Below are 23858 nucleotides of genomic sequence, written 5' to 3' on the forward strand. Positions count from 1 at the left end.
TAATCAAGCATGAACGGTGATGAACTGTACACAGTAAACGCACTTCAGAAAATGGCATAACACACAATGTACATCACCAGGCAACATATAAGGAACTGATGGTCAGGCGCACAGCATCTGGCTCTCTATCCCGCACAATGTGGGGCGCCGTACAAGCTTCCCCAGCTCACCGGACCCTTCCCGTTCAAGGAGGTGTCCCCTCGTCAGCTGTACGTTGTTGTGAAGATCATGGCCTGGCCCCCTGCCGTCCAAGCAAGGCGACGTGCCCCATGTCTTAACCACTGTAAAGATGTCAGCCTTCTACCCATATGCTGTGCTTACCTGCCACCTGCCAGACTGGCTGCGACAGTAGTGAAGGGTGGGCGGGAGGGAAGTCGCGTCGATCTCCCTGGACCACCGTCGGGAAAAGGGGCGACCTCCCTTCCGCTTCCCCCTCATCTCCTAACCCTCCCCTCCCCCCTCCCTCGCTGATTGGCGTTTCCTATCCTCCTCCCTCCCCCCCCCCCTCCCCCTCCTATCTATTCGCTCCGGCTTCGGCCGATTTGGCCTCGCTCCTCCCTATACGGGATCGGAGCTTGTTCTCAAATCGTGCACTCAGCACTGTTGCTCATACCCTTCATGGTTTAGCGTGGCACAATGATGACACTCAGGCGCTTGTCAACTCAAGTGGAATTTATTCGGCCGCAGCCATAACAGCACAATTACAACAATTACATCAAACTGTTATCAACTGAACATCATAATCAAGCATGAACGGTGATGAACTGTACACAGTAAACGCACTTCAGAAAATGGCATAACACACAATGTACATCACCAGGCAACATATAAGGAACTGATGGTCAGGCGCACAGCATCTGGCTCTCTATCCCGCACAATGTGGGGCGCCGTACAAGCTTCCCCAGCTCACCGGACCCTTCCCGTTCAAGGAGGTGTCCCCTCGTCAGCTGTACGTTGTTGTGAAGATCATGGCCTGGCCCCCTGCCGTCCAAGCAAGGCGACGTGCCCCATGTCTTAACCACTGTAAAGATGTCAGCCTTCTACCCATATGCTGTGCTTACCTGCCACTACCCGTGATAGCGAAACCTCGCTTATCGCGGGTTCCCCCCAAGTGTCATGGCTGCGGCCCCGCCCACGTTAACATATGCCATATATCCAGACCGATGTCGGAGCAGTGTACCCCGCCAGTACAGACGCGGACCGCTGTCCTCTAGCAATTAGACTTTTGTTTTATTATTATATATACATCCACCTATTTGGATCTAAATTGAGGACTAGTGTGTGATTAAGATAAGAAATGTTTTTTCTTTTATACTTTGATTCATTATTAGGATTGAAAGTAAACCTAAATGTTATCTGCTGTGCGAGATCTCACACCCTTCATACTTACCGGGGTATAATAGTTATCTCCACGGCTGTGCGAGATCTCACACCTTTCATACTTACCGGGGTATAATAATTATCTCCACGGCTGTGCTCACACCTTTCATACTTACCGGGGTATAATAATTATCTCCACGGCTGTGCGAGATCTCACACCTTTCATACTACATTCGTCTACATTTAACTTGTTGAGTATATTCCGAGTTCTATATCAATAAGGTAGGGCCTGCTGGCTGAGGATAAACCATCGGTCTGCATTGCTGGCTGAGGATAAACCATCGGTTCGCATTTTCTGGACTAACTGTACACTGTTCGTGGTTTCTAGCGCCCACAGGATCAATGTAATGAGGAACTTCTGCTGTTAGAACCATACCCAAGGTACCTATACCCTGTAACTGTGACCCAAAGTATCTCGTCACCACCCTAATCTCAGAATGTGAGACCAATAAATGCTTTCGCAAATAATCAGGGAAGCCCTAATTATCTCTTGAGGTGCAGTAAGCCGACAGTGAAATCCCGTAATGTAAAACATCAGTATGAAGGTCCGTGAGGTGCTGTGAACCAAATGCGAGGCAACATCCATCCCTAACCCTGATGTAAACCGAATAGTAACAGCCATAAACCGAATGTAAATCCATGATTTTCGAATTGTAACTTTTGCTAGGGTAAAACGCAGTTGAAGTAATGTCACTTAATTATGAAGGTCTTGCGGCTAAACTATAAGGTAAACGATGTAAACCCGACGATGTAAACCCCGCAACAAATGTAAGGTAGTGCTCATGAGGTTATGTAACCTAATTATGAAGGTACTTCTAATTATGAAGGTACTTCAAACTCTAACCATCCCCGATGTAAACCCTGCATTGTAACATCCATAACCCAAAGGTAGGCCCTGGAATTTTTTTTTTTTTTTTTTATAACCCGATTGTAGACCCGGATTACAAGCTCAATAAACCCTTCATAACATTAGTAAAACTGAGCGTTCGTTCTTACCTCTCAGATGTTGATGCTCCTTGCTGAGTAGGGGGCTCCTTACGTTCTTATGTTCCTGATGCCTGCGAATGTAAGCTGGTCCCAAGGCTACGGTCTCCGGTAATAAGGCAATTAAAGAAGTGGTAAGTAGCAAGGCCGTGTAGCAGATGAAGAGAGTTGAGTGATGCAAGCCAACAGTTAATAGAGGAGGTACGTGCACATCTGTTGTCAGTAGCATCGCCCCGTATAAGGGCCCGGTAAGGAAGGTAAATGAGGGCTCAAGGCTTACGTCTTTCTTCCCGTTTAAGGTCGTAAGCACGGTGGTAAATGATGATATCAAGGCCGTGTTGCCGATGAAGAGTGAGTGAGGCACGAAACAGTTAATACATGCGGTACGCATGAAGTGATATCATGGCAGTGTTGCCGATGAAGCGTGAGTGAGGCACGAAAACAGTTAATACATGCGGTACGCATGAAGTGATATCATAGAGGAGGTACGTACACATCTGTTGTCAGTAGCATCGCCCCGTATAAGGGCCCGGTAAGGAAGGTAAATGAGGGCTCAAGGCTTACGTCTTTCTTCGCGTTCAAGGTCGTAAGCACGGTGGTAAATGATGATATCAAGGCCGTGTTGCCGATGAAGAGTGAGTGAGGCACGAAAACAGTTAATACATGCGGTACGCATGAAGTGATATCATGGCAGTGTTGCCGATGAAGCGTGAGTGAGGCACGAAAACAGTTAATACATGCGGTACGCATGAAGTGATATCATGGCAGTGTTGCCGATGAAGCGTGAGTGAGGCACGAAAACAGTTAATACATGAGGTACGCATGAAGTGAGGGCCAGACCACCCTTGCCTGTAGCACCCCGTCTAAGGGGCCGCCCTAGTCATGGAGAAAACTCGAGGAAGCCAAATATGAGGGCTCAAGGTCTACATCGTAGTACCCTCTGTAGATAACTGGAGGAACCTGGATAGGAGCTGCTCCAGGCACCCAACTCATGGGCGCCCTTACCCATGAATGATCCATAGAAGCGATCCGTTGTTAGTACCACGAGAGTCCTTCAGCGGCCCGAAGCCACTGGAACAGAACATACGGATTAGCTGGGATAAGATATTAATGATGAGGGAGCTATTATGAGAACCTGACATGAAAGTAGGTATATCCTCCTGCGACACAGAAAGGTAATTTAGCTGACAAGGAAAGGGTCTTTCTAGTAATTCCGCTAATCGGGACTCGCTGAAAGGTTAATTGATCAGCTCTCTATGAACATGTCCAGGTCTGGGGTTGCTCTCGGGATAAATAGATAAAGGTTGCTGCCGATGGGCAGCCCAGATGGTCAGCATGACTCTTAATCGCCATCCGGTACACATCCTGGAGGGAAATATCATAATTCCATAGTCTTTTCTTATCATGAGATTGAATTCGAAAGTCCTAGATGGTAATTCAAGAAAGCTTGGGACAAGTACAAAGAATTTGTAAGGGAATAAAAGAGAGAATGTATGGCGGGCAGAATGGATAAGCCATGAGGTCTTTACATGGTTATCACGTGGAAGTGTAAAGTGATGCATGTCATATAAACCTAAAATAGAGGGCAGATAAGGGCCATGGCCCATCTTCCAGAAATGCGACAAGGAGGTGCCGTACTGTGAAAGATTACAGAAAATCGTCCTCTTCTTTCTGGGGTTATTTGTGGGGTTATGTTAGTGGCCGCCATTTCCAATTGTGGGGTTCTATTAGAGCTCTCAAAGGTGGCTATTGCCTCCCGTATGACTTGAGCTAATGTTAAGTGGTCCCTTACTAACCTATTAGTGGAGGGGATAGTCTCCCTCATAACAGGGGGGGCAACTTGTGTGGTGAGAGCTACCAGAGTTCTTACCCTGTGTGCTGGTATTCTGTGGTGATATGTGATCCACCGATGCAGATGAAGGAATCGGTGCTCCGGCAGGAGAGTCAAGTGGTGCATGTCGTGGTTGCAGTGGCTCACCTGGGACGGCCGCTGGCCCCGCTAATAGGCATTGGCGCACTGCGTTAACCCCATGTAGAGCTATCTGCTGGTGAACCTCGGTCATTAAGTCGGCGAGCTCCTGCAGCGCGTGTGGTTCTCTTCCTTTGTGTGTAGGCCGCGGGCTTTTTCTGCTGTGGTATCTTGGATCTTGGCTTCCGCTGTGATGGCATGGCTACAACAAATGCTAAGAGAATGAGACTGTCAGTACAAGAATAAGTACAGTGGAAACCCGATCTAGTACAAACATGTCATGTATAACTTTGTTGTAGACTGCTGGCAAGAAACTTAGCTGGCTATGAATGCTGTCTAAGCAGAAACTTAATAAAGAAAACATGAATGCTGTCTAAGCAGCAACTTAATAAAGAAAAGGAAAAAAAAAAAAAAAAAAAAAAAAAAACAAATATTGAATTTTACAGGTCACCCGCAGTGGATTGACAGTATAATAAATAGCCTCATATTACTGTGCTAGACTAACCAGGCCAGGCGGAAAACCGTGAGGGAATGGAAACATTATTATTATTTATTATTATTATTTTGAGGAGAGTAGTATTAAAGCAATGGTAGCAAGCAGGACAAATCCTGTTTCTCAGTAGAGAGAGCACAGTGAAAGCAAGCTATTAGCTCTCATGTGAGCACAAGCAGTGCAAATTAAGAGGCTTATGCGTATTGAAAATTGAGTCTTAGATGATTCCAAATGAAGGCCAATTTAGAAACTCATATTAAGGATTCTGTTTCTTTTTCTCATTTTTTCATGATTTTTCTGAAAATATAGAAGGAAATGCATTTTGTTTCAATAAATGTTATTATAATGCAGAAGGAATGTAAATGTGCGTGTATATTCCTGTTGTTAGGTGCCATCGACTCGTGCGACTTGATGAATTGCGGATCTAAAAAGAAATCAGTTTTCTACTGTATATATGTTGAAATATTTTCTATCAAAACATAGCACTGCTCCTCTGATTTTCACGGTGCATCAGGAACAGCATTCTCTTCCTAACTATTTTTACTTACAAAAGTAAATACAAACAAGAGTCAGATTCTTACCCCCTCCCTCCTTATGATTTTAATAGCTTCATAATTTAGGCTCTTCTATATTGTTATGCATTTTATTTAAACATTTATATCACAATTATAGGATGGATCAGATTGGAATGGTGGTGCTATATATTAAAGAGCTGACACGGAGCGAGGCCGGCGGTGGGCCACGTGGCCGCGCGCGCGGAGAACTTACCCGCTCTGTGGCCGGGGTCCTTGCGAGCGCGGCCGGCCGGCGCCTGACCATGTGGTGACGATCGAGGCCGGCGCCGGGCCTCATGGTGCCGCACTCGGCCATCTACAAATGGCCCGCCCCCTTCCTCACAGGGTAAAGGAGCGCACGGCGATGGGGAGCAAGGCCGACCCCCACCTCCCTGAGTGAGGGATCGAAACTCCTGTGGGCGGTTTTTTTTTTTTTGTTTTGTGTGTCCCTGCGGGCGGCGCTCCCGACGTCCCGCAGGGGTCCGCCGCAGCGACGACGCAGGCCGGCGCCGGGCCACGTGGCGCCGCACTCGCTCCCAGCGGGCGCCCCCTCCCTCCTCTCCCGGCGCGATGGACAGAACCACAGGCGGCGAAAAGTAGGGATTTGAGGGCTGCGAGTGCCGCGGTCCTCCCATCCGCCCGCTCCCCGCACACCCACCGCTCCGAGTGCAGAGCAAGGCGGACGGCCGACCCCGCAATGGGCCCGCCCCGGAAGAGAGGCGAAGCCGCCGGAGGCAGGCCGCCGGCCCCAGAGAGCTGAACTGTAGGCCAAAACCCCTCGATGCGAGAGGAGGCAAGAAGCCGCGCCAGCCTCCCTGGGTCTCCCCCGGGAAAACGGACGACCCCACGGGCCGCGCCGAGGCCAGCGGCCCGCAGCACAGACAGCACCCGACCGCTCCCCCAAGCGCCCAGGGCCCGGCCACATGTGCAGCGGCCCAACCCCCTCTCCGCCCGGACCCACCTCTCCGGCAGCTGTCCCAGTGGGGAAACCGACACCAGTCCCAGCCGGAGAGAGGACGCAGGAGAGGAAAACCGCGCCCGCACAGGCGAGGGAACAGCAGCCGAGGGCGGGAGGAAGGGAAGTCGCGTCGATCTCCCTGGACCACCGTCGGGAAAAGGGGCGACCTCCCTTCCGCTTCCCCCTCATCTCCTAACCCTCCCCCCCCCCCCTCCCTCGCTGATTGGCGTTTCCTATCCTCCTCCCTCCCCCCCCCCTCCCCCTCCTATCTATTCGCTCCGGCTTCGGCCGATTTGGCCTCGCTCCTCCCTATACGGGATCGGAGCTTGTTCTGAAATGCTGTTTCTTTACAGAACTGAAGTGGTGGTTTTCCATTCCCTCAGTGTAAATAAGAAATTTTGGACACTAGGCCTTCTCTCACTGCAGCTCCTTGTGACTCTGGTCAAGTCACTTAACTCTCCATTGCCCCAGGTACACGTATAATATTTAACCTGCTTTGATTGTAACGACAGAAAGATGGTATATCCCATTCCCTCCCTTTATAAGTGCTAGTGAAAGGGCTATTCTGTCTTCTGACCTCAGCTCAGTCTTAAACCTGGACTGGAATAGACTCTAATCCTTAATCTCATTCTTTATTTAATATAGTTGATGACAAGAAAAAAATAAATCAATTACTTACAATTGCATTGAGATGGATTAGGAATTTGGTTCAGTATTCCCCTGAAATTCGCGGGGTTTAAGTTCCTGTAGCCCCCACAAATTTCAAAAAACCATGAATACTGTAAATTCACCTACATCACCTGCATCATTCCCTTCTCTGGGGTCCTGACCTCTTCCAAAGTTGTTTCCTGTTTCCGGCAAGGCGGGACAGCTGTTGTACTCAGATGACTGTTTGCTACAAGGGAAGGGGGAAGAGCTGTGCTCACTGCAGAGTGCATGCCGGCTGAGGGCAGCTGGTACCTGTGACTGGTCGCGTTGTAGGTTGTGGAAAAACCTGCAAATTACTGAGTTTGCGAATTCACGGGGGTATACTGTATATATAGACCGAGTTTGTGTCTGTGATTAGCCCCTCTCCTAGACAGGAGAACTGTCAATGACTGTCAATCTGAATACTAAACCACAGCAACCACTATGAATTACTACCCTGAGAGGAAAAAACAAGCAGCAGTATACTGCCTCAGTTGAGAATTTAAGCCCTCTACTTGCTGGATCTATGATCCAGGTACAGCTACCATCTCTCTCAATATTTCCTTAAGAGAGCAATCTGAGGAGGGGGGGGGGGGAATTCTGCTCCTCCCAGCATGCTCAGTGGCAAGCAGCAACAAAGCTCCAAAAGGCACTGAGAGCAGAACACAGGTGTTCATAAAAACTAATCACAGAGAAGTGCATAAACACAGGGAACAGGTCCATATACACAGCTTAATAATATACACACAGATAACACAAGCTGCAAGCAGAACAAGTGGTACTAACTGGATAATGTTGCTGAATGCATCCTCAGATTACCTTGGTGCATCTTTTAGCCAGATAAGTGCTTATGAATTCCAGCCCCAAATATTTTGTCTGAGCAATGTTTTACTTTCCTGTTTACTATAAGTCAAAAGATTTAGAAATGACTTTCTATTTGTCATTTTTCTATCTGTAATTTTGCTTTCTCGCCGATTAATCTAAGTTCAAGAGTTTGATTAGATAAAGGAAAAAAGTTTCCTTCCTTCACCAAACAAATATTACTTAGTTGTGTAAAGGGAAACCTGCTTTGTTCTCCCTTAACAAAAGAAGGAAAGACCCAGGATCTTGCAATCTTCAAAAATAATCCTTACTTGAAAGCTTTTTGCTAAGAAAGGGTTCCTGAAAATGTGCCCATGTCGAGGAGCCTGGCCTTGGCTCAGCAGATCTTTTCCATGGGGGTTACTGGGAGCCTGAAGGACAGAGACATCTTTCTTCCAGTGGTAGGCAGTAATCTCCGAAACTGGAAATCCTTGCTTTGCTAATTTTATAGCAGGTTGCAAAATTTCCCCCATGGACAACTGAGCGGAATAATTAGAAAACAGAAAACACAGGTCACTTTTATTTCTATTTAAAAACAGTTTGCTTTTCATTTACAACAGATAAACAGAAACAAGGCATGTTTTTTTAAATCTATGCAAATATATTATATTGATAAAGGGATGCAAAAAGTGAAACACCAAAAGTTAAAAATAACTACATTTGGTAGAAAGGTACTTTGAGGGTTAAAGGAACAGAAATAACTTTTCATTTCCTTCTACAAAGAAAGAAAGAGCATTTTAAGATAACATATACTGTATACAATATTATATTAAGGGACCCATTTACTAAAGTTAAATGCAAAATTTAATGCGCAATAAGTGCATTGTTGGGAATATTCCCAACTTGTTACCATATAGAAACATAGCAAATGCGGCAGATAAAGACCTGAATGGTCCATCCAGTCTGCCCATTAGTTATTCTAATTAAAAATATATGATTAAATAAACTTGTCTCTTCTTTGGTATTTCTGGGTCATAGACTGTAAAGTCCACCTGGTATTGATCTAGGTTCCAACTGCTGAAGTTGCCATCTAAACAAGCCATTGTGACATCACTGCTGAGGTTGGCTCTTAGGCATTGGTGGAATGAGTCATTATGACATCACAATCTCAGCTCTGGAATGTTGCTAACTCTTTGGGTTTCTGCAAGGTAACATAGTATATGACAGCAGATAAAGACCTGAATGGTCCATCCAGTCTGTCCATTAGTTATTCTCATTAAAAATGCATGATTAAATTAAATTGACTCTTCTTTGATATTTCTGGGCCGTAGACTAAAGTCCACCTGGTATTGTCCTAGGTTCCAACTGCTGAAGTTGCCATCCAAGCTCACTCCAGCCTATCTGACCTTTCCACTGTTTGCAGGATATACTCGTATATATAGTAGTTATCATACAGAAAATTATGTGTGGTAAGTATATTGACAATTAGTACAGCTGCCTCTTTAGGAGGCAGTAAAGCCCATATTCTATAAATGACACCTAAAATCAGACACCCAGATTGGCACACCTAGCAAATCTAGGCGTCTAACTTAATTATTTAAAAAGCTTAATTGGTGTCAACAATTGACAATTAACGTTAATTGCACTTAATTAGATGGTAGGCGCCTACCATTTTCAGTAGGCACCTAGACCCAAATCTGTAACCGGCTCCTATTTTGGAGGCGCCCAACCAAATAAGCGCCTATCTAAATTGAATAACAAGATCAATTAAGCTTTTTAATCAGTAATAATTTAAACTTAGGCACCTATCAAGAAAGAGCGATATAGGGACTCAGGATCATCTATTGTTCTATTGTCCTTTGACATTCAATTTTTGGAGATCTATATGGGGACATATTACTCTGATTTTGGAGTCTGCAGTTCCGCTGTCATATGACGCGGTAATATGTGGGATGTTGTTATCTCCTACTCCTCCAATAGACAGACATAAAAATAGGTTATTGGGTATAATGATTGGGATAGCCATCTAAATGATTATGAAAAATTGGAAGGATTGTGACCGCTTAAATTTCACTTTTTGGTGGAATTCGTTATGCTTGTGTTATCAATACGAGAAAATGATTTCTGAACAAAGGGATAATATTAAATGGTTTCATCTGACGTGGGGTCCATTGACCAATTTTATTGATTCTAATTGAATGGTTTTTTCCTTTACTTCTGGTTATAATTTACACATTCAGGGAAGGGGGGTGGGGGAAGCGGAAGGATAATATATAGGGTCTAATTTATTTATGAGTTTCAAGGACTATTGTATGGTTATCTTGAATACATTGAAATCAGGGGGGTGGGGGGTGAAAATTATTCTTCTGTATTTTATTGATGGATGTAAGTGCTGTTTTTTTAGGTACTTTGTTATGAATTTTTAGATTGAAAATGAATAAAGATATATTAAAAAAAAGAAAAAGAAAGAGCGATTCCGTAAAAAGGCGCTTCTAAAAATTTAGGCGGCCTTCAAAAAACAACAAAATATAGGCGCTTTGCATGTTAGGCGTGGGCATGGCTTCGTGTTAGACGCCTTGTTATAGAATCGCTGCTCTTAAGCATGCTTAAGTGCTCACCTGGCCACCTAACTTTTAGTTGTGCCTAGAGCTGGCCTATTTATTGGGCGTCTCCAAAATAGGTGCCGCTAAGCGTGATTCACTAAACAGCACCCAATTTTACTTGAATCACGCTGAAAGGTGCCTAACTTTTGGGCGCTTCTTATAGAATTTGCCCCCTAGTACATGGCACCTACCAGAAAGTAGGCATGATTAGGGGGCAGATTGTGGGCATCTTTTACATGTAAATGCCTGTTTTGGACTTAAGTGTTGGTATTTTGGCCAAGAAAACCCTGGCATATGGTGTTTTTAAGGTTAGGACGCCTATTGACACCTAAGACTACTTTAGGCACTTCTAGGTATGACTCTATAACAGTGGTCTCAAACTCAAAACCTTTGCAAGGCCACATTTTGGATTTGTAGGTAATTGGAGGGCCTCAGAAAAAAAATAGTTAATGTCTTTTTAAAGAAATGACAATTTTGCATGTGGTAAAACTTTATAGTTTATAAATCTTTCCTTTTGGCTAAGTCTTAATAATAATATTGTCATTTATAGCTAAAGAGACATATGATCAAGAAACTGTTTTATTTTACTTTTGTGATTATGATAAACATACCGAGGGCCTCAAAATAGTACCTGGCGGGCCATGAGTTTGAGACCATTAAGTTAAGGGGAATAGTTAATCTGCTGGCTGGGTTGGAAGGCAGAGGGGAGAACAGGACAATCAAGCCATTGTGACATCACTGATGAGGCTGGCTCTTATTGGTGGAGTGAGGCATTATGACATCACAATCTCAGCCTCTGCTTCCCAAAGGCAAACAGGCTATCATGGTTACAGTTTAGCCTGTGGTCTAAAAACTGAAACCCTTTGCAGGGCCACATTTTGGATTAGTAGGTACCTAGAGGGCCTCAGAAAAAAATAGTTAATGTCTTATTAAAGAAATGACAATTTTGTATGAGGTAAAACTCTTTATAGTTTATAAATCTTTCCTTTTGGTTAAGTCTTAATAATAATATTGTAATTTATAGTTAAAGAGACATATGATCAAGAAACTGTTTTATTTTACTTTTGTGATTAAGATAAACATACCGAGGGCCTCACAATAGGACCTGGCGAGCCGCATGTGGCCCCCCAAGCCGCGGGTTTGAGACCACTGCTCAATAAAGTGCACTTAACTTTTAAAGAATCGTACCTACGTGCCACTCTACTTGGCACCTAAGTTTTAGGCGCCATTTATAGAATCGGGCCGTAAGTGCATCCTTGCTAACTGTACAAGCAACAGTTACTATGCAGTAAAGTACCATGTGCAAACAGCCCAGTTAAATCCCTGTGAATATGACAGGTCAGGGGCAATATGGAGGTAGAACTAGGAAGGAGCTGGCAGTTATGCGGGTTTCAACTGTCCAAAATTCCGCCAGTTAGTTACGCAGTTGCTAGCACTGAATATCGGCTGGCACCCACATAACTGTGGAGTCCCAGCACAAGTGTGCCAATTCCTTTTGTCTATTTAAAACGGTTCATAGACAAGTCGGCGAAAGACAAAGGTGCGCGCCGACAACTGAGCGCAAGATTGAGGCGCGTGCCGAAGAAAATTACAGTTTTTAGGGGCTCCGACGGGGGTTTTTGTTGGGGAACCCCCCCAGTTTACTTAATGAAGATCGCGCCGGCGTTGGGGGGGGTTTGGGGGGTTGTAACCCTTTACATTTTACTGTAAACTTAACTTTTTCCCTAAAAACAGGGAAAAAGTGAAGTTTTCAGTAAAATGTGGGGGATTACAACCCCCCACACCCCCACAACGCCCCTACAACGCGACGCAATCTCTATTAAGTAAAGTGGGGGGTTCCCCCCCCACATCCCCCCCTGTCGGAGCCGTAAAAACAGTAATTTTGTGGGCGCGCGCCTCCGCGCTGCACTCAATTGTCTGCGCGCGCCTTTGTCCCGGCGCGCTTTTGACCTGACACCATTTAAAACTGTAGCTTTTCTGAAGCCATTTAGCACAATTAGACAAAATTGATAATGAGATGAAGAATCATGCAATCGGCTCATTAGCAGTTTTGTCATAGCAAAATTACATGAGGAAAATTGAACCACAGACAAGTTATTGGTAAAACAATGCTCCTGCTTTGGCAGCTTGACACCCCCCCCCTTAGTGGTAGTATATAAGCTTATTGCCAAGGGTTAGAGGTGTTACTGGGAGTTTGGGAGTTTCATGAGGACCGTTCAGGGAGGGCTAGTTGTGTTGTGCATTGCCAATAGCACAGATGTATCTACTTTATTTATTTATTCATTCAATTTTCTATACTGTTCTCCCAGAGGAGCTCAGAATGGCTTACATGAATTTATTCAGGTACTCGAGCATTTTTCCCTGTCTGTCCTGAGGGGCTTATACTCTATCTAACATACCTGGAGCAATGGGGGGATTAAGTGACTTGCCCAGGGTCACAAGGAGCAGTGTGGAGGTGCTGAGGCTGTAGCTTTAACCACTGTGCCACACTCTCACTTAATATAGAGTAAATGTATGTGAATTAATTGCATGGGTAGATGCTAGGCATGCACCCAACAGTTACCACACAGCCTTTCCACTTACCACTTACCACTTACCACTTATGTTTAATATATGGCAAGTGCAAAACTTTGCTGCGCTTTAACAAATATTCCAATTTGATTATTTTCTGGACTATCTCTCCTGAACAAAATAAAATTTACAGAAAAAAGCAGGTGGAACAAAAGTACACTGGTAAATGTAACATGCAGCTCTGAATAAAAATACTTCACCTTTGTACTTCCAAACAGAGATAACACATCGCACCAGAGAGCTGCTGTGCCTGGTACAGTGACGTTGTGAGCATGGGAAAGAGGTGGAGGGTTTGTCTCATCAAAACCCTGCTGTTTCAACAGCTCAAGGGTCAGTGCCTTTGGAGACCTGCCACTGAACAGAGTGAACGAAAGCACATTTGTGAACACAAATACCAGCACTGGGACAGGCTAAGAGAGGGATGGCTGCTAGTCACTCCTATGTGCATAGCAATCACGTAAACATGACAGCTTCAGTCACTCATTGAGCACTTAAGGCCATATTCTATATATAGCACCCCAAAAAATTGACGCCAACTAGAATGGTGCTTAGTGTGATTTTATAAAAGGTACGCTCACCTTATAGAATCGTGCTAAGCGCCAGTGTATGTCATAACTTTTAGGTGCACCCATTTAAACCAAGGAAAACCAGGCTTAAATACCCGCACCTAACTTGTGCACAGATCAAGCGTATTCTGTAATAGTGAACATAAATTTTAGGAATGCCCAAGATCCACCCGTGCTCTTGCAGCCTACCAAGTTTTGCACGTAACTTCTAATTTGTGCCAATAAATTATGAGGTGTTAATTGCAAAGTATCAGTGCGAATTAGTCTTATTAAACATTAAGGGGTCTTTTTACTAAGGCGCGCTAACCGATTTAGCGCGTGTTAAATGCTAAGGCACCCGTGGAGGGGCAAAATCAAAAAAAGCGTCTAAGTCCCCTTTTGGCCTAAGTCCCTAAACATTCAATCCAGAAGCAGGGAAAATGTCCATAACCAAAACAAACGTCCATGTTTTGATTATGGCCTTCCTCTGCCTAAACGCCCAATCTCCACTACGTCTACAAGTACCCCCACAGCACGTCTACACTTTTTAGCCATAATGAAACAAAGAAACGCCTAAGCCACAAACATCCAACAGAAGGGCTTTTAGGCGAAGGAGGAGCCAGTCCTTCACCTAAAAGCTGGATTCTGTAACCGGTGTCTGTCAAAAACAACACCGGTTACAGAATCCCCCCCCCCAACGATCCAGGCAGGAGGGTACCCAAGCCCCCCTGCCATGTCAAACCGTGACCCTCCCCTCCCGACAACATCGGGGCAAGAGGGAGCCCAAGCCCTCTTGCCCTGCGGCAGCCGCAACCCCCCTGACTTGATCAGGGCAAGAGGGAGCCCAAGCCCTCTTGCCCCCGCCCCCCCCCCCCCGACTCACCGAATCCATTGGGGCAAGAGGAAGCCCAAGCCCTCTTGCCCCCCCGACTCCCCGACTCCATCGGGGCAAGAGGGAGCCCAAGTCCTCTTGCCCCCCCCCCCCCCCCGACTCCCCGACTCCATCGGGGCAAGAGGGAGCCCAAGCCCTCTTGCCCCGCCGATCGTGCCCTCCCTCTGACTCGTTCGGGCCAGGAGGGAGCCCAAGCCCGGGTTGGGCCCATGTGCCTAAGGCCCCGCCCACAGGTGGGACCTAAGGCTCCCGGGCCTATTCTGATTGGCCCAGGCGCCTTAGGCCTCACCAGTAGACGGGGCTTTGGTTAGGCTGGGCCAATCCGGCCCCATTCGTCGGAGGACTGCCTGCCAGACGGACGGGTTTGGCTGGGAGGGGGGGGCCGATCGGGGGTTCTGGGGGGGGGCGGACGTTGGGGGGAGGGGGGTTCGTCGAGGGCAGAAGGGCCTGGGATCCCTCCTGCCCGTAATGTAGTGGGGGGTGGGGGTAGAGGATCGGCTGGACCAGGAGGGCTTGGGCTCCCTCCTGGCCCGAACTAGTCGGGGGGGGGCACGATCGGCAGGGCAAGAGGGCTTGGGCTCCCTCTTGCCCCGATGGAGTCAGGGAGTTGGGGGGGCAAGAGAGCTTGGGCTCCCTCTTGTCCCGATGGATTCGGTGAGTCGGGGGGAGGCAAGAGGGCTTGGGCTCCCTCTTGCCCCGATGTTGTGTGGGAGGGGGGAGTGATGCATCGCGGCAGGAGAGATGCCTCATCTCCCCTACCGCGATGCCATCACTCCTCTACCCGACCTGCCACAGGTCGCGGCAGTTCGGGTAGAAGAGTGATGGCATCGCGGTAGGGGAAATAAGGCATCTCTCCTGCCGTGATGGTTAGGTTGCCAGGCCGCTGAACTGATGGCGCCAACGGCCATCAGCTCAGCGGCCCGTTTTTCGGCACTTAGACCTGGTTTTATTTCGTCTAAGTGAAAAAGGTCTAAGTGCCGACTAAACTGTATTGGTTATACCTGTTGTACACCTAGGTGTAGGTCGGCCCACCTCCCGCCCACTGCCCGCCCTTTCCCCTCCTCTAAACACACCTCTTTTCTCTCTGTGCGTTTAGAGGCAGGGGAAAGGCCTAAGTTGGTTTTAGATATGTCTAAAAACCAGCTTTGGTTATGGGTACTTGGACGATCAGGCATTTTGATCGTCCAAGTAGCCACTTAGGACACTTTTTAGACGTTTTTTTTTTTTATTATTACCCCCATAGCATATAATGGGCGCCTTAGCATTTAGCATGCGCTAATCTTTAGCGCGCACTAAATCGATTAGCACACGCTAAATCAGTTAGCGCGCCTTAGTAAAAGGACCCCTAAGTTATGTGTTTAAATTGGTTGTATGCACTAATTTGCATGCACGACTTAAGGCACCATATACAGAATTTGGGGGTAAGAGGGTAATTGTATAGAACATCACTTGCACTGAGAGGGCAGGAAGATGCCCATTTGTAGCTCATTTTATAACCCAAAAACTGCTGACTGGGAAAACCAATTCTTAAGTAAGAGTGGATCCATAAGTCCAAGATAGGTCAATTTGCGAAAAAGATCACCCAATATAACAATTATGGTGATTTAACCAAACTACTTAGAAGTGCTCCGAACCTTAGCGGTAGAGAAACCACAACCGGGGTCATGCCCCTAAATATGTCTCCCTTGGTCAACCCCATCTTACCTTCCATTGAAGCCATAGACCTGTTTAGTCTTTTTTTCATAGTAGAGACAAAAACAGTCTCCACCCAGGCCAGTACTGCAAGGTTCGGTGACATTCAATACAGCAGCCACAGCAACGGCCGCATCTACAGCATTTCCACCCTTCTTTAAAATGTCTACAACACAGAAGCAAAATACCCGCATAAATCTGCCAGTTATTAAAAGCTCACATTGATTCATTGAAGCAGAGAGCCAGTGTAGTATCATGAAGCACTGTGAAGCCACTCTATGGAACAAATACTTATCGTACCTTCCTTATTTTTCCAATGGTCTATAGAAAACTGCTGCTATATTCACCACTCCAATGCAATCAAAATAGGCGATTATGTATCTGATGGGTGCCAGGTTTCAATTTTGCTTCAGGGATCAGTGCTTATCTCATATCTTATGCACATGATGATGAGTATGGGTTCCTCTTGGCTACAAGCCCTCAACAGGCTTTTCAAGTGGGCTGTGGCCCCCAATTCTTCCTTTTCACCCCCTCCCCACCCCCACTCCAACAAAATATAGGGCTTCTCAGCCCCCCAATACCCATCCCCACCCTCAATCAAAAACAAAAGATCAGTAGGTCCTCATCCCCCTCCTAGCATAACCCCTATGCAAACAAATGCTTACTGCATCAGATGCTATAAAGCAGGGGTGTCAAAGTCCCTCCTCGAGGGCCGCAATCCAGTCGGGTTTTCAGGATTTCCCCCAAGGAATATGCACGAGATCTATTAGCATACAATGAAAGCAGTGCATACAAATACATCTCATGTGTATTCATTGGGGAAATCCTGAAAACACGACTGGATTGCAGCCCTCGAGGAGGGACTTTGACACCCCTGCTATATAGCATTGTATAGCTTAAGGTCAGCCATCACCATTTTAAATTTGATGCCTTTGAAGCAGGTTGGCACACCACCTCCTGCCTCAATCACATTTTTGTGATTTCAGAAGGTATTATGCATGTTAGAAACTAGCTTTCTTGGCTGTGTTAGGAGGGTATGTCAGAGGACCCACTGGCCTCTTGTTTTTGATTAGAGGGGGGGTTGGAGATCGGATCAAGTCACAGAGACCTCATGTTATAGGTTCAGAGAAGAAGCAAAGAAGAAACTGAGCTTGCATTAGCCTGACTAGGCTAAAGCAAAAACTTAATTATACCTAACAAGTCTTATTTTCAAGATATCTGTAATATCTGTAAATAACTTTTGGTAGAATTCTTTATGCCATATCTATAAAATGGAAAGATTTACTGCATTACAAAAGGGATATTTTAAGAAATTTCAGGATGTATGGAAACCATTAACAAAATATTGTCAGGATTAAGTAAAATTATTTCCCTTATGTTTATTAGTTTATGAGGTAGGGAGAGGGGTATTTTATTATTACATATATCATACATTAATGGAGTATATGGTTGGGGGGATGGGCGAGGGATAGGGATAAGAATATATGTAATATACCAATGATTGTTTATAAGTGATGTATTTATTGTTGCTGTGAATGAAAATATTAACAATTAATGTAATTTGTGAAAATGAATAAAGAATTATTAAAAAAAAAAAAAAAAGATATCTGTAATGATTATGTTTGGAATATTTGCAAACATTGGAAACCACCATATACAAATCTATCTCATGGATTTCCACTAGCTATCCAGAAAACCAGACCAGTCAGGAAAAACTCTTGGTCTGGGTTGTAGCATGGCAACAGTGTTTGCTTAAAATGATTTTGAGTGAACAGAATAATTATGTATGTGTGTACTTATGTATCATAAATATCTTCTATGTAGCCAGACAATATTTGTTGTAATATGTTCATCAGTCTGGACATGCACTGTTACTATGATTACAATATACCCCACAGTTTAGTCTTGCTCATTTAAATTACAGGATTATTACATGACTCCAGCCCACAAAGTTAAACTTAACTTAGTCCTTCCTTTTTAGCACATTCCATGGGTTTGTATCTCTGATGTATTTTATCAAAACAGAACTATAAAATTCACATATGCAAAAGGTAAATACCATATCTGATTCATCTGGTCTGTCATGACTTGGAGTCATTTGGTAACCCTGCTATAAAGTGATAATCTAGCTGGCTCAAGGAAAGCACCAAATTAACTGAGCATACATATGAAGAGGCATCAGGATGTACTCGTCTGGACTTAGGATATGATAAAACTCAAATAATAATATGTTTTATTATAAACTCTTCCTAAAATTAAGCAACAACTCAGAAGTAGTAAAAGGGTAATACTGAAAAGATTGCCAAAATTTAGGAGCTAAGATGCTGCTCACTAATTACTGTTATTGAATATTAGCCTAAGTTGGCATTTACATTTAGGCAAAGCTGCTCAACCTACACATATCTACTACTACTACTAGTAATGATTTCTATATCGCTACCAAACGCACGCAGCGCTGCACAGAGTCACAAAAAAGAAGAAAACAGTCCCTGTTTGAAAGAGCTTACAATCTAAACAGCCAAGACAGATGTCCTGGATACAGTTAAGGGGAACAGTTAATCAGCTGGCTGAGTTGGAGGACAGAGGGGAGTATAAGACAATCAAGCCATTGTGACATCATTGATGAGGTTGGCTCTTATTGGTGGAATGAGGCATTATGACATCAGAATCTCAGCTCTGCTTCCCAAAGACTGAAACTCTTGACACTTTATTACTACATTTTCCACAGATCAGAGGAGTACGGTATAAACAACAGCTCAAATCCTCTTTTGCTTACGCTGCCATTACAATTTGGAAGAATCTACCTGATCACATTAGGACTGATATCAATTACTTAAGGTTTTGTAAAAATTTGAAAACCTTTTTATAAGACTTATTGTAATATTCATGTAATGATGATATTTTAATTATTAATTAATTGTATTTTCCTGTAGATTTTACGGCCTCTTTGAATGTAAATCGCCTTGAACTTTTTTGGTATAGTGCGATTAATAAATTGTATATTAGATTAGATTATTACTACTACTGTGAATTATTTCTATAGCGCTACCAGACGTATAGTCACAAAGAAGACAGTACCTGCTCAAAAGAGCTTACAATCTAAACAGCCAAGACCGACAAACAGAATGTCATGGATACATTTAAGGGGAACAGTAATCAGCTAGCTGGGTTGCAGGGCAGAGGAGTAAAGTTAAGGATTGAAAGCTATATCAAAAAGGTGGGTTTTTCAGTCTGTTTTTAAACAAGGGAAGGGAAAGGGCTTGACGGACAAACTTGGGTAATTTATTCCAGGCATAGGGGGCAGCTAGATGAAAAGAACAAAGTCTGGACTTGGCAGTGGAGGAGATGAGGTAAAGCTAAGAGCGACTTATCTGAGGAATGGAGTTCTCTGGGTGGTGTATAAGGAGAGAGAAGCGAGGAGAGATATTGAGGGGCAGCAGAATGAACGCACTTGGAGGTCAGCAATAAGATCCCTCCATGTGAATGCCCTCTTGCAGTTACACATTAAAGTTTTCCATGTTATGGGACCCTTTTACTAAGTTGTGATAAAAGTGGCCTTAGTGGGTCTTTCCTGTGCGCTAAGGCCACTTTTACTGAAAGGATAAAATGGCAGATTTTTGGACTTCCAGCATTAATGGCCACACATGAATTTTCCCATTAGTGCTTGGCCATTAGCGCATGAGCCCCTACCGCCATCTATTTTGTAGGCAGTAAGGCTGTGATTCTATAAATGACGCCTAAAGTTAGGCACATGGATCAGCGCACCTAGCCAGTCTAGGCATCTAACTTAATTAAAAGGCTTAATTGGTGCCAATAATTAACAATTAGCACCTTGTAATTGATGTAAATTGCACTTAATTGGATGGTAGGCGCCTACCACTTTGAAGTAGATGCCTAGTTCAAATCCCCTATCAGAAAGTAGGCGTGGCTAGGGGGCCGATCGTGGACGTGTTTTTCATGTAGGCGCCTGTTTTGGACTTAGGTGCCCTCATTTAGGCCAAGAAAACTCTGCATAAATAGGGTGTGCCTAAGGTTAGGATGCCTACTGATGTCCAAGTCCATTTTAGGCACTACTAAGCACAATTCTATAAAGTGTGCCTAATAACGCTTAACTGCACACTACTTGGCGTCTAAGTTCTAGGCAACACAAAAAGAGATCCAACAAAACTGCAGCGGGCGTAGAATAGCAGAACAGGGACCCTGTTCAACACATTTTTACAACGGTTATTGACTAAGAGAAAGACTTGTCGTCAAGTACATCATTCTGCAGTATTTCTCTTTGGTTTTCGCCTACGTTCTAGGCACCATTTATAGAATCATGGCCTAAGGGCTTATGCACTAACTACAAGCTAATCAGATTACAAGCAGCAAAACACAGAACATGCCCATTCTCCCAGACTTGCCCCAGTGCTAAACAATAAATTTTGGTTTTTAGCACCTTGGTAGTGTATCAATTATAAAACTACTGCAGGACGCCTGAGTACACCCCACAGTAAGGCATTTTTAGCTGCGATAAGCACATGCTAGTGAATGTTGCTTAGTAAAAGGGCCTCTAAGTATCTGGAATAGTAACTAACCTCTTTTAGTAACCGTCCTCTTTTATGAACGCATAGCTGGCAGCAGCGGCAACTGCTCTGACGCTCATAGGAATTCTATGAGCATTGGAGCACTTACCGCCACTTCCGGCGCTAAAACCTGCACTATGCATTCGTAAAAGTGGGGGTAAGTGAAGTTACCCATGTAACTGCAAATTAGTGCTAATTAACTCCAATTAACGGCGATATTGGTTGTTAGTGCAAATTAGCACTAAGATTACCAATTAATTTATGCATGTAACTGGCATTATTCTATGTGCACACAATTTTACATGCTAAATTTAAAAATATGCGCTGAAGATTATAAAAAGGCAGGATAAATGCTGTGTTTAAACTATCTACTCAGTTCAATAGAGGAGGAAAGCAGTTACCGAGACCACTATTTGTTGCAAGGGGTTGACTTGAAGCCACACATCCCCCAGTACAGATGACTGGTGACCTTCGGGACTGGAACAAAAGAGTGGAAGTCATTGTAGTCTCTTACAAGAAAGCTGCACCTATTGTAAAATATACCAAAAATTAAAAAAAAACCAAAACCAAGAATATTTTATAGTTATGGATGTAACTTGATACATAACTTACACATTTATACAACTATAACTTTAAACCAATTCTACTAAAGTATTTAAATTACATAAATCAGAGATATTATCATTCTTAATTATTCTTGCAAACAGGGACTATTTCTTACTCTTTGTGACTCTACAGCACTGCATGCATCTGGTAGTGCTATAGAAATAATTAATAGTAGTGGTACTAGTAAATAGAAAATTTTTCTCACCTGTACTAACTTCCAAGTCATATAGGGATTGTATTAGAGACAGAGATCACCATGCCAGGAATCAGATCAGAGAGGTCATCATGCCTCAACAGTTAAGTAGACAGGTGCCCTGAACACAGGCACCAACATTTGGAGCTTGCTCAATGTGGGGGTTGCTCAACACCTACTGGCACCCACAATGCTGGCTCTAAAGGCTGTGAGAAACGATTGAATGCTCTCCTCACAGCTTTATGGGCAGGTAAAACGTTCACAGATGGAATATGCTGTTTGCAACAAGACAGGAGAAATAAATTGAAACAAGCCGCTGTTTGAAAGCCATAGAATTATAAACACATAAAAAATATTCTAGAATCTAGGAAATCATTAGAGCAGCAGGGATGCTGAATACGTATAAAGGTTGCATTTTAAAAGAGAACTACCAGGGGTGCAATCAGAAGTTTAAATTTCAGCATTCCGGAAAGGACAACAGCAAGAGGGCAGGCTAAGCTTCTTACTCTTACAGAAATATACTAGACGGGATGATCCCAAATTTGTGATATGAGAAATGCATAAAATATCATCCTTGGGATTTGCAAATAGCCTTATTTCCATCTGAGGTTCGGAGATAACACTGGCAGTACTTCACTTTTCAAACCATCTCACAGAGAGGTAAATGTCATTATCAAAGCATAGCTGCGGGGAAAGCTTTTTTATTCTGTGTCAAGCAGAGGACACAGGCTCCTGACCACTGAACCTTTTGGCAACGCTTCTGCAAGCATCCTATCTACTCAGATGCGGCGCGTGAGCAGGCTGTAAGTGAGCTCCTTTGGTACTTCCTGGTATGGCAAGCCCGAAGAGACAATACACATTTTTTTGAAACTTTTGAGTTATGGGTTCAGCTGTACAGTACTTGGAAACTCTCCCGGAGCATAAAGAAACACTGGGACTGGTCGCTGGTGTACAGCTCCAGCTCCTCCCCTGCAGGTAGCAGCCAAAAAGAGGGGAAAGGCAGCTAGAGAATAGAGCAGAGCAATTGCTTTGAACTGTGCTGTAACAAAAAAAATAAAAAAAAAAGTTCTGAAGCTCAGTATAAAGAAAAAAAACAACTATTTTGCCTCCCAAAAAATGATAGATCAATAATACAAAAAACTAGCTGGAGAATGGCACAAAATCTACCAAGGGACTTAAGAAATGAGCTCCAGAAGTAAAACGTGCGCAGTGAAAAATATTTTTAACTTAAATCTAGAGTCCCAACAATCCTCCATAGTGAACGATTTTAATGTTTGCTTCCCATTTGTGGTGACACTTTCTCTTGCTTCTTACATTACAAAAGAAAATATACATATTTTTGTGTCATCTCAATAGCAATGACAAAAGTTCCATTCATTATGGCCCCCTTTTATCAAGCCGTGTTAGAGTTTTTTTTATCGCTGGCCGCTGCAGTAAAAGCTCCGATGCTCATAGAATTCCTATGAGCATCAGCTTTTACTACAGCGTCCGGCAATAAAAAAAACCATAACGTGGCTTGGTAAAAGGGGGTCTATGAGAGATACTTTGTGAGGTAACACAGAATCATGTAAAAAAACACACTCAACACCTATATAGCACACCTGCCTGCCCCATCAAACCAAAACTGGCACAGGTGGCATAGTAAGGGGGTGGGGGATGGTCCACCCCGGGGGCAGTCTTGGTAAGGGCGCCAGCATCCGTCCTCTCCTCCACCCCTCACTCCTTCCTGATCCTCCTGCCATGCGCGTTTGCCCCTTCCCTTGCAAGCAGCATTACGAACTTGCTGCCCTCATCGGAGTCGCCTCTTTCTGACATCACTTCTGGGTCAGAAGCCCAGCTAGAAATTTCCTAGGGGAATATGTCCTTTTCTGCTTCCAAGCTATGACTACTCCTGAAAGGGTATAACAAGAAAAAAATGTATCAACAGCCTCTAGGGACTTAGGCCAGGATTCTCCAAAACCCGTGTTAAAAAGTGACGGTCTGCTAATGCAGCCATTTTGATGTCGAATCTAAAAATCCGAGACATTCTTACAAAATTGCGCATGCAAATAAGATTGGTGGAGAGCAGCAAAGATTTCCTACATTTGCATGTGCCCATCGCTGATGGGCACATGAGCAGAAAAAATGCCGTAAAAAAACCCCTCAAAACCCATTCTCCCACTGGCAGCAGGAGAGACTTTTATCAAGCATGCATAAAACATGCCTTTCTCTCCATAAAAACTACTATAATTCAGGTAAATCTTGTAATTTGTTTTTAATGTAAAATTTATCAAGACCCACAGCCAGAAACATGCAAGACAATGGAATCATATACGCACTCAAGAAGAAATGGCTTTTAACAAGTGCACATAAAACATGCCTTTTG

At 44.2% G+C, this 23858-nt stretch overlaps 1 protein-coding gene across 3 annotated transcripts in view; it reads right to left on the reverse strand.

The window, feature by feature from the left end:
• Positions 1-23229, reverse strand: part of LOC117366595 (glutathione hydrolase-like YwrD proenzyme) — a 120314-nt gene extending 97085 nt beyond the window's left edge. Inside the window, exons 1-6 of one of the 3 annotated variants that reach the window (XM_033958132.1) lie at positions 23095-23229; positions 21506-21768; positions 21096-21221; positions 16142-16295; positions 13201-13354; positions 8159-8365 (exon numbers count right to left, since the gene is read on the reverse strand). In XM_033958132.1, the coding sequence (XP_033814023.1) occupies positions 8159-8365; positions 13201-13354; positions 16142-16295; positions 21096-21195 (615 nt within the window). In that variant the 5' untranslated portion in view covers positions 21196-21221; positions 21506-21768; positions 23095-23229. Of the gene's footprint in view, positions 1-4234; positions 4548-8158; positions 8366-13200; positions 13355-16141; positions 16296-21095; positions 21222-21505; positions 21769-22005; positions 22288-23094 lie in introns of those variants that run through there. The other 2 variants (XM_033958133.1, XM_033958134.1) reach the window with 2 other exon arrangements.
• Between the last annotated feature and the right edge of the window lie 629 nt (positions 23230-23858).

Source organism: Geotrypetes seraphini, chromosome 9 (genome assembly GCF_902459505.1).
Source record: "Geotrypetes seraphini chromosome 9, aGeoSer1.1, whole genome shotgun sequence".
NCBI lineage: Eukaryota > Metazoa > Chordata > Amphibia > Gymnophiona > Dermophiidae > Geotrypetes > Geotrypetes seraphini.